The sequence below is a fragment of the Choloepus didactylus genome, chromosome 1, assembly GCF_015220235.1.
Source record: "Choloepus didactylus isolate mChoDid1 chromosome 1, mChoDid1.pri, whole genome shotgun sequence".
Taxonomy (NCBI): Eukaryota; Metazoa; Chordata; class Mammalia; order Pilosa; family Megalonychidae; genus Choloepus; species Choloepus didactylus.
In genome coordinates, this window is record NC_051307.1 from 190,601,483 (window position 1) to 190,615,556 (window position 14,074).

The 14,074-nt window shown below is 44.1% G+C and overlaps 1 protein-coding gene across 2 annotated transcripts in view; it reads left to right on the forward strand.

Moving 5' to 3' along the window:
* Positions 1–238: 238 nt before the first annotated feature.
* Positions 239–14,074, forward strand: part of OXSR1 (oxidative stress responsive kinase 1) — a 136,916-nt gene continuing 123,080 nt past the window's right edge. For both annotated transcript variants that reach the window (XM_037847373.1, XM_037847375.1), the window contains exon 1: positions 239–363. In XM_037847373.1, coding sequence (XP_037703301.1) covers positions 294–363 — 70 coding nt within the window. In that variant the 5' untranslated portion in view covers positions 239–293. The remainder of the gene's footprint in view (positions 364–14,074) is intronic.

A 14,074-nucleotide genomic window follows, 5' to 3' on the forward strand; every position in this document is an offset into this window, starting at 1 on the left:
GGGCTGGGCCCAGGCGAGTCTCTTGTTGCTGCAGCTACTGAGTCCGAGGCCGGGACTTGGCTCGGGCGGAGGATTTCCTGACGCGGAGAAGCAAGAGGCGAAGTCCGGTGGAGTTCGAGCCCCCGCCGCTGTGCTGCGCGGTGACTTCGCGCTCTGGCGCGGTCCGACCCGTGGCTATTCCTGAGGCGGTTGGTGGGGACGCGGCAGCGGCGGTTGGGGGTGGGGACAGGCACGGCGAGGAGACAAGAGAGGGCAGCGAGTTTGAGCGAGGATCGAGAGCCGCAGCCGCCGTCATGTCCGAGGACTCGAGTGCCCTGCCCTGGTCCATCAACAGGGACGACTACGAGCTGCAGGAGGTGATCGGTGAGAGCAGGCGCTGCTGAGGGGGTGGCGCCGCGCTAGGCGGCGGATGCACGCGGGAACGTGGGGACCGTGGGAGCCCCGGGAGCTCCGGACTCACTGGAATTTGTGGGACGCTCGCGAGATCAGGGGGTTTGTGTGAATCGGCGGGTTTGTGGAGCGCGGGGAGGGAGACTTGAGAGGAGCGCCCGTTAGGCGGGGTGGGATGGGGTTGGAGGAACTCGAGAGATTTGTAGAGTGACAGATGTTTGAACATCAACGACAGGTACGTCTTATATAGAGAGAAAATCCCAGGTATGGGAAAGGTCTTTTGGGATATGTGTGAAAAATGGGGTATTAGAATTGTAGCCACAACAACCTTATTTCTGGGATTGTGGGAGAGGGTACTTTCCTTCATTCCTGCACCCATGCTAGAGCCTTTGAGTGCTCACGAAGTGCCAGGCATTGCTGGGGTGGAGCTGGGAATCCTGTTTAAATAGAGCTGCAGGTACCTCACTGAGCAATGTAGTCACGAACTTCTGACTTGGAACTGATTTTTGGTCGGAGAGGTTGACATAAGAGGAAAAATTACAGCTTTGGTAAATGCTAGAAAGGGAAATAAGCAAGATGTTCTGATAGAGAATAACCTGGAGACCCCGTTAAGGTGATTTCAAGGAAAATTCTTTTTTGAGGCGAGGACATTCAAGTTGAGCCCTGACAGAAGAGGAGAAGTAAGCCTTATGAGCCCCTGGAAGATTTTTACCTACTGAGGCATTAGGAAGTGCAGAGGCTCTGAGGAGGGAAAGAGCTTGGTATGTTTTAGGACTTGAAAGAAGACTAGCAGAGATATTGGGGTGTAAAGGGAGGGGCCAGATCTTAGGGACCTTTTTAGCCATGGTAAGGATTTGGGGAATTTTATTTTAAGTGTCATTGAAGGGTTTCAAGTAGGTACTTAACATGATCTGATAGATCTGTCTGCTGTGTGGGGAGTGAATTTGAAGGGGGTCCAGAAATACCAGTTGCTAGAGATCAAAACATGGACAAACATGGGTTGTAATTCTCAGAGATGCACAGTGACTGGGGATGTGGAAACTGGGGATAAGGGGAGTATTTGTTGGATGATAACCCTAAGCCTTAGGAATCATAAGGGGGCGGGTTTAGGTAAACAGAGGTTCAGTCCAGCTGACTTGAACAGACCCCTGCATGTTGAAGGAAAGAACTTGAACTGCTTTGCCAGATCAGCAGCATCCTGTCCAAAATGTAGTTTTATAATAAAGACTGGCAAAAAAACTCCCTAGCAGCCTTGAGGGTGTGAGTATTTATTGCAGTGTGTCTGAGTTTTAGAGAAACTTTGTCAAATTTTTTTTTTTCCTACCTTACTTGCTGTTGTTTTAAAACAAGTCTGGGCTAAGTTTTCTCTGAAAAGATGTCTTATTTTTCCTTCTCTTTCCTAAAGCCATTTCTGGGCCTGTGTCCTTGCTGTTTCCTGGCTCTTTGACATGTACTGGTTGGTTCTAAAGACAGCTAGCTAGGTCTCTGTCTTAATTGATTGCTCTGAAGCAGTCAGAGGCACATTGAAGAAAGGGATTAAGTGGGAGATTCCAGAATGATGTCAGAAGAGTAAAGAAAGGGGCTCCCTATAATCGTTTTAGAAGAGGAATTTTCATTTTTTTTCTGGTAGGATGTACATCTTTCTAGGATGAAGAGGGTGGTTGCGGTTATTCTTAAAGCCTTTGCTGATGATGTGGCACAGAATTCCAGAGTTGCAAGGTCCCTAGAGGTTTAGTGACTTATTAATATGGCATCCTCAGACCCATAGGTTGTCTGTAAGTGGGCACAAGGAGTCTATCAGTCCTGTGGGATAGGGCTGGTCTTCATCAGATTCTCAGAGTGGTCCATGAGTCAAAAAAATGTTTGACCACCCTATTTTTAAATACAGCTTCACTGGGGTATTATTTAATACCATAAAATTCACCCATTTTAAGTGTAAAATTCAGTGATTTTTAATAAACTTGCTGTGTTGTGCAACCATCACCATAATCCAGTTTTAGAATACTTTTATGACTCCAGTGCGATCTCTTGTGCCTATTTACATTTAATCCTTGTTCCCATCCCCATCCCCAGCCCACCACTAATCTATTTTCTGTCTCTATAGATTTCCCTTTTCTGGGCATTTCATGTAAATGAAATCGTATAAAATGTGGTCTTTTGTGTGTTTATCTTCTTTCACTTAGTATATTTTTTCATTTTTAAAGGCTTTATTGAAGTATAATTTATGTACCATAAATCTACTTGTTCTAAGTGTATAATTCAGTAATCAGTAAATTTGTGGAGTTCTTCAGTCATCAGCACAATACAATTTTACAATACTTCCATCATTCCAAAAAGATGTCTCATGTCTCTTTGTAATAACTCCTTGTTGCCATTCCCAGCCAACCACTATATTAATTACAATATACTAATTTACTTTCTGTTTCTATAGATTTGCCTTTTCTGGATATTTCATATAAATGAAATCATGTAGTCCTTTGTGTTTGGCTTCTTTCACTTAGCATAGGTTCATTCATGTTGTAGTTTGTTTCCGTGTGTTTTTCTTTTTTATTGACTTCATCAGTTGATGGACATTGGATTGTTTCTGCTTTTTTGGCATATTAGGAATATGCTGTTATGATCAATCACTTACAAGTCTTTGTGTGAATATGTTTCATTTTTCTTAGGGGTATAACCAGGGTTGGAATCGCTGGGTTGTATGGTAAATTTATGTTTAACCTTTTCGAAAACTGCGGAAATGTTTTTCAAAGTGTCTGAGCCATTTTACACTGCCCCTAGCGATGTATGAGGGTTCCTGTTTCTCCACATCCTGGCCAGTGTTTGTCTGTTTGATTAGAGCCATCTTAGTGGGTGCGAAGTGTTATCTCGTTAAGGGTTTAAAAAAAATTTTTTTTTTTTTTAGATAAGTTGTGGGTTTACAGAACAATCATGCACAAAATACAGGATTCCCATATACCACCCCAACACCAACACCCTGCACTGGTGTGAAACATATTTTTAAAATTGATGATAGAACATTTCTACCATTGTACTTTAACTGTAGTCCATGGTATATAACTTTGGGTTCACTGTTTCTGTGGTGTAGTTCCATGGACTTTTTTTTTTTTTTTAATTTTTATCCTGTCACCATATATATAATCCAACATTTCCCCTTTAAATCACATTCAGATATATATTTCAGTGCTGTTAATTGTGTTCACAATGTTTAGGTACCATCACCACCATCCATTACCAAAACATTTCCAACATTCCAAGTAGGAACCCTGTACATTTTAAGCCTTAACTTCCCATTCCCTATCCTTACCCCACCCCCTGGTAACCTATATTCCAGGTTCTGACTCTATGAGTTTTTCTAATAATTTCAAATCGCTAAGATCATACAATATTTATCCTTTTGTGTCTGGCTTATTTCACTCAACATAATGTCTTCAAGGTTCATCCATGTTGTCTCAAGTATCAGAACTTCATTCCTTTTTTATGGATGAATAATATTCCATTGTGTGTATGTACTGTATTTTGTTTATTCATTGGTTCATGGACACTCGAGTTGCTTCCATCTTTTGGCAATTGTGAATAATGCTGTTGTGAACATAGTGTGCAAATATTTTTTGGTTCTCTGCTTTCATTTCTTTTGGGTATATACCAGAAGTGGGATTGCTTGGTCATATGGTAATTTTATACTTAACATTCTGAGGGACTGCCAAAGTGTCTTCTACAACTGCTGCACCATTTTTCATTCCCACAAGCAATTAGGTAAGAAAACGATGTGTTTCTCCACGTTCTCTCCAACACTTGTTATTTTCCTTACCCATTCAAGTGGGAGTGAAATGGTATCTCAAAGTGGTTTTGATTTGCATTTCCCTAATAGCTAATGATTTTGGGCATCTTTTCATATGCTTATTTGGCCATTTGTATATCTTCCTTAGAGAAACGTCTATTTAAGTCTTTTGTCCATTTTTAAATTGGATTGTCTTTTTGTTCTTGATTTTAAGGATTTCTTTGTATATTCTAGGTAATAAACCCTTATTGGATATGTGGTTTCCAAATATTTTCTCCCATTGTGTAGGTTGTTGTCTTACTTTCATGATAAAGTCCTTTGAGGCACAAAAGTTTTAAATTTTAAGGAGGTCCCATTTATTTATTTTTTTCTTTAGTTGCTTATGCTTTGAATGTAAAGTCTAAGAAACCATTTCCTAACACAAGGTTCTGAAGATGCTTCCCTGTATTTTCTTCTAGGAGTTTTATAGTTCTAGCTCTTATATTTAGGTCTTTGCTCCATTTTGAATTATTTTTGTATATTGTGTGAGGTAGGAATCCACCTTCATTCTTTGGCAAATGTAGATCCAGTTTTCCCAGCACCATTTGTTGAAGGGACTCCCAGTTGAGTAGTCTTTGCCCCCTTGTCAAAAATAACTTGACCATAAATGTGAGTGTTGATTTCTGAGCTCTGGATTTGATTCCATTAGTCTGTGTGTGTCCTTGTGCCGGTACCATGCTGTTTTGAGTACTGTGACTTTGCATAAGATTTAAGATTGGGAAGTGTGAGTCTTTCAATTTCATTCTTTTTCAAGATGACTTTGCTATTCAGGCCCCTTACCTTCCCATATAAAATTTGATGGTTGGCTTTTCCATTTCTGCAAAAAAGGATGTTGGAGTTTTGATTGTGATTGTGTTAAATTTGTAAATTGCTTAGGGTAGAATTGACATCTTAACAATATTTAGTCTTCCAATCCATGAACACGGAATGACCTTCCATTTATGTTAGTCTTCTTTGATTTTTTTTTTAGCAATATTTTGTAGTTTTCTGTGTACAAATCCTTTACATCTTGGTTCGATTTATTCCTAAATATTTTATTCTTTTAGTTGCTATTGTAAATGGACATTTCTTGATTTCTTCTAATTGTTCATTACTAACATGTAGAAACACTACTGATTTTGGGGTGTTGATCTTGTACTACACCACTTAATTAAGTTCATGTATTAGCTGTAGGAACTTTACTGTGGATTTTTCAGGAGTTTCTGTGTAGGGTCATTGTCCGGCGCTTCTCCGCCCCGCCTCGAGTCCTCGGTCGGCCGGCGATGGGGACCAGAGAGATAAGGGGAGAGAGGGTGCGGACAACGTCTTACCCGGAGCACTTGTGATCACTCAGGACTCGCGGTGGTAAAGCAGATAAACTTTTAATGGGACTAGGCAATCATCATCTTTACAGGTTCCACCCGGGGCGAGACACCTCGGGGGAGAACAACCTCGATGCGGCCGTCAGGTACGGCTCCTTGTGGGCTGTCTCCCCGAGCTTTGCCCGGGAACTTTCTTATAAACCTTGCGTGTATCCAGTGGGCTAACGCCACGCACACAAGCATGATTGGTGAATACAGCGGGTGGTTACATACATCAGAAGCCGGAAGCAGGATGTGGGCGCCATCTTGGCACCACTCGATGGGCGGGGGGAACTCAAGGGCAGGCTGCAGCTTGTCTACTAGGCCAAATCCGGAAGGTGGCTGCTCACATCTCCCCCTTTTTTGTTTTTTATGCCCCAGTGTCTCCAGTGATGAATGTGCTCCCGTGGACTAAGATGGCCCACAACGTATTTTTTGGTGCTTTGGGGAGTCTGGACTAGGTCCCGGCCATACCAAGGTGGGACCTCTGGCACCGACCAGAATGCTCACTTCATATAGAGACCGGAGAACCCGTGAGCCGGAAACCACGTGGCCCTCCTTGCAGTACTCAGTCTCGCAACTGGGGGACAGGAGAATTAGGAGAAGGTAGCCAGTGCCGAGGGCGTCACTAGGAGCCTCTGTGCAAACGCCAAGGGTCCCGTCTGGCCACAACTAGGACTCTGCGTAAGAGGTCCACCTGAGACAAAAATTAGGGCCACTGGTACCGAATGTTTATATACGAGATTTTTTCATATACTTAGCTGCGAACCTTACCCCCGAATGCCCAGCTTCGAGTGGTTGGGATGGGTGCTGGGCAGAGGGACTATAGTTATCAGGAGGGTTACAGGCAGAGGACATGGCCATCATGGCGGTAACACGTAATTGCTGTTGTCTTTGAAACAAACGCTCCAGCAAACTCTTAACAATGATCAAACCTACTAATAACCCCACAGCAAGAAGAACCCAATTGGTCAGATTAGGCCAAGAGAACCAGGAGGGAAAAAAGGTCAATATTCCTGGCCCTCTTCCCGGTCTGCTGGGGAGTGGTCGACACCGTCGACATCATTTGACCGCTCATCACGCGAGTTGAGGACTGGATCCAACAGGTCACGTTGGGGGTTTAACGACCCGTCAGGCTGCAGTTCTTTGGTGTTCTCAGGCGACTGCACGGTTCTCACCAATCTCTCCGGTACCCACACTGGTTGGCGTCCTGGTTCCTGGGGAAAGACACAAACAGAGCCTCTGGCCCAGCTGAGCACTGGGTCAGGACCTTTCCATTGCCCCGACAGAACATCCCTCCAACGGACCAGGCCTCTATGCGGAGGACCTGGGGTGGTATGTTGTAGGGCAGGCGTCATGGTTGATGCGTTTTCATTTAAATAATTGTATGTAAATAGGGCGGCAGACAATTGGGCCCTGGGGGACAGACCATGACCTATTCCCTCCTTTTGCTTTTGCAATAGTTCTTTAATGGTCCTATGCGCTCTCTCGATGACACCCTGCCCCTGAGGGTTGTATGGGATGCCGTGTTTTAGGTTAACTTCCATAACATCACAAAACTTTTGAAAAGCTTTGCTAACGTAAGCCGGGCCGTTGTCTGTCTTAAAGCAAATTTTGAGGCATCCTCAGGGTGAAGTGGGATAGAAAAGAAGCAATCTCTAATGTCTATGACAACAACAGGCCACCGCTCCGGCAGAGTTGAGAGAAGGGGCAACCCCATCTGGACAGGTCCTAGAGGCTCCATGCAACTATTTATGGCCCTCAAATCATGTAAAAGCCTCCACGCACCTGATTTCTTTTTGATGACGAAGATAGGGGTGTTCCAGGGTGACGTGGAAGGGACGATGTGCCCCCTCTCCAACTGATCTGACACCAAAGCATGCAATGCTGAAAGTTTTTCCTGAGGTAAGGGCCACTGAGGTACCCAGACTGGAGCCTTAACTTTCCATGTTAACTTTATAGGTGTAGGCGGGTATGCACCCTCAGTGGCCCCTAGGAAAAACCCAGGCCTTGTCTACCGGGGTTAGAGTCAGCCTGAATGGGCTTCACGCGCCCTTGCAAGGAGGCTCCCAGCCCCCTGCCCGGGACATATCCCATTCTATTCAGCAACTGTTTAGAAGTTGGAGAGTAACCAGTGGTTAAAGTCACGTCCATTTGAGCTAGAATATCTCTTCCCCATAACGAAACAGGCAGGGCCAGCACATAAGGCTGAAAACTGCCTTGATGCCCTTCCTCATCCTCCCAATGGAGAGTAATGGCGCTCACCATGGGCGCTGAGATTTGGCCGATCCCTCTGATGGTGTCTTCCGCTTGGTTCGTTGGCCAAGCGGGGGGCCAATCTTGCTGTCTTATAATCGACCTATCGGCTCCAGTATCTAACAGACCTAGGAAGGCTCGGCCTTGTACTTTAAGAGTCAGCATGGGTCGAGACTCTAGGGACATCTGAAGACCCTCAAAAACTTCTCCGGAGGACCCAAATCTTTTATTCCCCCTCTGTCCTGGCTTGCTTGGAAAGACTGAATGCAGGCTGGGCAAGAGCAGAAGCTGTGCCAACCTATCGCCCTCTGCAATGACCAGAGTGCCCTGCCGAGACTGCACCATAACCTGGACATTACCCGTGAAATCTGAGTCTACAACACCTGGCACAATTGTTAATCCTCTTAACGCTATGGATGCTCTCCCTAATATAAGCCCCACGGTTCCTACTGGAAGGGGCCCCCTGAAAGAGGTCCCCACCAATTGGACTCCCATAGCTGGGGTTAGCACGAGCCCGGAGGTGGCACGGAGGTCCAATCCTGCTGATCCGGGAGATGCGCGGGTCTGGATGGGGGCCGCATCGTCCGTTGGTGTGTTTGGGGGCCCACCGCAAGGGTGGACCCCCCCTGCCCGTTTTTTGAATCTTGCTCAGGACGACCAGAAAGGCGTACTCCTTGCGCATTGAAGACTGACTTACAGTCCTCGGCGCGGTGAGGCCCCTTGTGGCAGCGGCCACACAGCCTAGTGACTGCACGTGGCCCGCGGAGGTGCTGAACGGCAGGCGGTTGATCTTTATTGGGGCAGTCTCTCTTAAAATGCCCAGACTGGCCACAGCCATAGCATCTTTTTGGCTTTACCTCTAAAGCTCTGGGGTCCTTTGTGTTTACTTGTAAGGAGCTGGCTAACATAGCAGCCAGCCCCGCATTAGTTAACGGGCTGCCAGCGTCCCTGCAAAGCCGAACCCACTCTGTCAAGCTCTTTCCCTTATTCTGTGCCAGGATAACCTTGCACTCCTTATTGCATTGCTCAAAAATCATCTGCTTAACCACAGTTTCTGCAACCATTGGATCTGAGAAAATCCTCTCAGCCGCAGTCTGCATTTTCGCTACAAAATCTACAAAAGGTTCTGTGGGACCCTGGTGTATGCCGCTAAGCGAAGCCTGCGCCTCTCCTTCCCCTGTCAATTTTTTCCAAGCCCCTATGAAACAGCGAAAAATTTGGGCATAAACCTCCTGGGGGTATCCTGTCTGATTCTGGGCGTGAGCACCTTTCCCTAAAAGCATATCCGCATTCCACCCGCCGTGCCTTGCCACAGCGTTTCTTGCGGCTTGTTCCTCAGCTAACTCCTCAAACCACGCCTTCCAATCGATAAACCTGCCAGGAGGCAAGCAAGAGCGAGCCAGCTGAAGGATATCTGCAGGTGTATGATTTAGGGCGGAGAGGTTTTCAACCATATTCAGGGTGTAAGGGGCGTTAGGGCCGTACTGATGGACGGCTTGCCTCAGCTCCTTCAAGAGCTTGTAATCATAGGGTTCATGATTACGAGCTTGCTGATTGATAATGACTGGGAACATCTCGGAGGCTGGTTCGGGTTCATTGAGCAGCGGTCGGTAGCCGCCAAGAACGCCAAAAGGTCTGAATGTGGTAAAAGGGCTCCACCTCCAAAAATGCCTCCTATTGGGTGAAGGGTGCGGAGGGTCCGCGTAGTCGGGTGGGGATTCTGGGCATTGCGCGGGAAGGTTAGGGTATGTACTCGGCATGTCCGCCAGAGGGAGCCCTCTATAAGGGCCCTTTACGGAACCGCTGAAACCATCCACCGGATGCAGGTGCATCCTCTGAGGCGCAGCAGCCGTTGCTGGTGGGGCGGAGGGCCGCGTGGGTGAGACAGGAGGCCCCTCTAGGTCAATCAGCGGAGGCGCTTCCGGCCCTTCATCTGCCTCACTTTCAGATTCTGAGTCAGAATTATCAGAACTAGCACTCGACTCCGGCGGCTTGCCCTTATGGGAGCCCTCCGCAGATGAAACAGACTGAGCCTCTTGGAGTGCATGTCGCGCCTGCAACAAGGCGGTAGGCGTAGTTAGGCCTGTGGCTGATTCTAACTCAAGTACTGCACGAACAGTCTCCCATATAAGGACTAGAATCGGGTCCAAACAGACACCCGTTTGGCGCGCTCGGTCTATATCACGACCAAGTTTCATCCAAGAGGGCAGATTAAGGCTGCCAGAACAAGGAAACCAGGGGGCAAAAGTGGCCACATCATCAAAAAATCGCTGGAGAGAGCTTCTCTTAACTGAGATACCCCACTGTTTCAAAAGGGTCTTTAAGGGGGTTAGTAGGGGTGAACTCCCGGACTGCCCCATGCTTGCAGCCGGCACTGTCTTGTAATCACTCGGAGAGCTCTTCCGAGTCCCCGGGGCTACCTGAACGCCCACGGGCCCTAGTCCTCGTATGGAAAGGGGGTGCTTACCTTCTCGCGGTGATCAGTCGCGGAGGTCAAACCACGGATCCCGGGAGCACGTCTCCGTCGGGGCGAGGGGAACGCAAATGAGGTCGCGGGTTCGAAGGTCCCCGTACGGGCCACCACTTGTCCGGCGCTTCTCCGCCCCGCCTCGAGTCCTCGGTCGGCCGGCGATGGGGACCAGAGAGATAAGGGGAGAGAGGGTGCGGACAACGTCTTACCCGGAGCACTTGTGATCACTCAGGACTCGCGGTGGTAAAGCAGATAAACTTTTAATGGGACTAGGCAATCATCATCTTTACAGGTTCCACCCGGGGCGAGACACCTCGGGGGAGAACAACCTCGATGCGGCCGTCAGGTACGGCTCCTTGTGGGCTGTCTCCCCGAGCTTTGCCCGGGAACTTTCTTATAAACCTTGCGTGTATCCAATGGGCTAACGCCACGCACACAAGCATGATTGGTGAATACAGCGGGTGGTTACATACATCAGAAGCCGGAAGCAGGATGTGGGCGCCATCTTGGCACCACTCGATGGGCGGGGGGAACTCAAGGGCAGGCTGCAGCTTGTCTACTAGGCCAAATCCGGAAGGTGGCTGCTCACAGGTCATGTCATCTTTTTCTTATCTAATTGCTCTGGCTAGAACTTCAAGTACAATGTTGAGTAACAGTGGTGACAGTGAGCATCTTTTTCTTTTTTCTGATCTTAGAGGGAAAGCTTTCACTCTTTCACCATTAAGTAGAATGTTTGCTATGGGTGTTTCATATATGCCCTTTATCATATTGAGGAACTTTCCTTGTATTCCTAGTTTTGTAAGTATTTTTGTCAAGAAGCGGAGCTGGATTTTGTCAAATGTCTGTTCTGCATTAATCAAGATGATCTTATGTTTTTACTTTGACTCTGTTAATGTGGTGTATTACATTAATTGATTTTCTTATGTTGAACCATGCTTGCATACTTGGGATAAATCTCATTTCATCATGGTGTTTAAGTCTTTTAATGTGCTGTTGATTCAGTTTGCTAGAATTCTGTTGAGGGTTTTTGCAAGTATATTGGTCTGTAATTTTCTGTTCTTGTATTATATTTATCTGAATTTGGTATGAGGGTGGTATCAGCCTTGTGGAATGAATTAAGGAGTGTTCCTGAGGCAGGGTTAGAACTAGGGTGGTGGCCATTCCCTCCTCAATATTTTGGAACAGTTTGAGCAGGATTGGTGTTCATTTCTTCTTGGAATCTTTGGTAGAATCCCTTTGATCAGCCTTCTGGTCTTGAGCTTTTTTTCCTGGGCTTTTTTGTTGTTGTTATTGGGTGATTTTTCATGACTAATTCAATCTCTTTACTAGTTAATTTGTTTGTTGAGATCTTCTGTTTCTTCTTGAGTCAGTATAGGTAGTTTGTGTCTAGGAATTTGTCCATTTCATCTAAGCTATCTAATTTTATTGGTGTACAGTTGTTCTTAGTGTCCTCTTATATTCCTTTTCATTTCAGTGGGTGGGTAGTCCTGTCCCCCTTTTCATTTCTGATTTTACTCATTTGTGTCTTCTCTTTTGCTTAGTCTAGTTAAAGATTTTTCAATTTTATTCATATTTTCAAAAGAACTAACCTCTGATTTTGTTGATTCTATTGTTTTTTAATTCTGTATTTCATTTATCTCCACTCTAAGCTTTGTTTTTTTCCTTTTGTCTGCTTGCTTTGCTGTTAGTATGCTCTTCTTTTTCTAGTTCTTCCAGTTTTGAGGTTAGATCTCTGTTTTGAAGTCTTTCTTCTTTTTTAATGTAAGCATTTAGAGCTATAAATTTGCATTTTGGTATGTTGTATTTTAATTTTTGTTTGCTTCAAGACATTTCCTAATTTCGCTTGTGATTTCCTCTTTAATCCATTGGTTGTTTAAGAGTATGTTGTTTAATTTCCACGTGTTTGAATTTTTACTTCTCCCTCTTTTGTTGATTTCTAGCTTCATTCCATTGTGGTCAGAGAAGATACACTATATGATTTCAATGTTTTTTTATTTATTGAGACTTGTTTTTTGACCTAAGATATAGTCTATCCTGGAGAACGATCCATGTGCACTCAAGACAAATGTATAATCTGTTGTTGGGTGAAGTACACTATATATGTGTTAGGTCTAGTAAGTTCAGAGTATCATTCAAGTTTTGTATTTCTTTATTGATCTGTCTAGATGTTCTATCCATTAAAGAAATGGTGCATTAAAGTCTCCTTCTATTAATATAGAACCATCTGTTGCTCCTTCAGTTCTGTCAGTATTTGCTGCATGTATTTTGGAACTCTGCTGCATATGTATTTATAATTATGTTTTCCCATTCAGTTGACCCCTTTATCAGTATGTGATAATGTCTTTGGGCCTTGTTAAAGTTTTTGACTTTAAGTCTGTTGTATCTGATATTAGTGTAGCTACTACAGATCTCTTTTGGTTACTACTTGCACGTTTTATATATATATATATATATATATATATATATATATATATATATATATATATTCCATTTTATCACTTTCAGCCTGCTTATCTTTTGGAATTTAATGTGAGTCTCTTGTAGACAGCATATAGTTGGGTAATGTTTTTTTACCCATTCTGCGAATCACTGCCTTTTGACTGGAGAGTTAATCCATTTACATTTAAAGTCACTATTGATATTGCAGAACTTTATTCTAACATTTCAGTATTTACTGTTTATCCCTCAATCCTTCATTAATGCCTACTTTCATATTTCTTTGATTTTTGTATTGTACCATATTGCGTTCCTATTTCTGTCTGAATATATTTTTCCTATATTTTCCTTGTGGTTACCACAGAATTAAAACTTAACATCCTAAATATATAACAATCATATTTGGTTTTACACCAATTTGACTCCAATAGCATACCCATACACTATTCCTATACCTCTCCCCCCGTCTCCTCACATTTTTTTTTGTATTTGTTACAAATAATATCTTTTTACATTGTATGTCCAAAAAGGTTTGTCATTATTTCTATACATTTGCTTTTTAGCACCTGTAGCATGTAAGAAGGGGAGTTATATACCAAAATATGTAATACAGTAGTGCTGGCATTTATAATTACCCAAATGGTTACCTTTACCGGTGGTCTTCATTTCTTTATGCCACTTTGAACCACTGTCCAGTGTCCTTTTCTTTCAGTTTGAAGAACTCCCTTTAGCACTGCTTGTAGGGCAGGTCTCGTGGTGATGAACGCTGTTGTTTATCTGGGAATATCTTAATAACTCCCTTATTTTTATTTTTTTAGTGCAATTTTATTGAGATATAGTCACATAACATACAATCCTCCAAAGTGTACAATCAGTTGTTTACAGTATCATCATATAGTTGTGTGTTTATTGCCACAATCAATCTTTGAACAGACTCCCTTATTTTTGAAAGAACATCTTGCTAGATTTAAAATTCTTGGTTGGCAGTTGTTTTGTTTCAGCACTTTTAAGTTTTTCAACCTAGTACTTTCTTACTCCATGGTTTCTAATGAGAAATCAGAACTTCATCTAATTGGGATACCCTGTCAAGTAACTTGTTGCTTTTCTTCTGTAGCTTTCAGAACTCCCTCCTTGTCCATAGCATTTGACAGTTTGATCAGTATGTGATGGGGCATTTTTTCTTCAAGTTTATTCTGTTTTGTGTTTTCTAGGCTTCTTGGATATGCATATTCACATATTTTGTTAAGTTTGGGAGGTTTTCTGACATTATTTCTTTGAATATTCCTCCTGCCCCTTTCTCTCTTTCTTTTTCTTCTGGGACCCCCATAGTGCATATATTGCTATACTTGATGCTGTTCCAAAGGT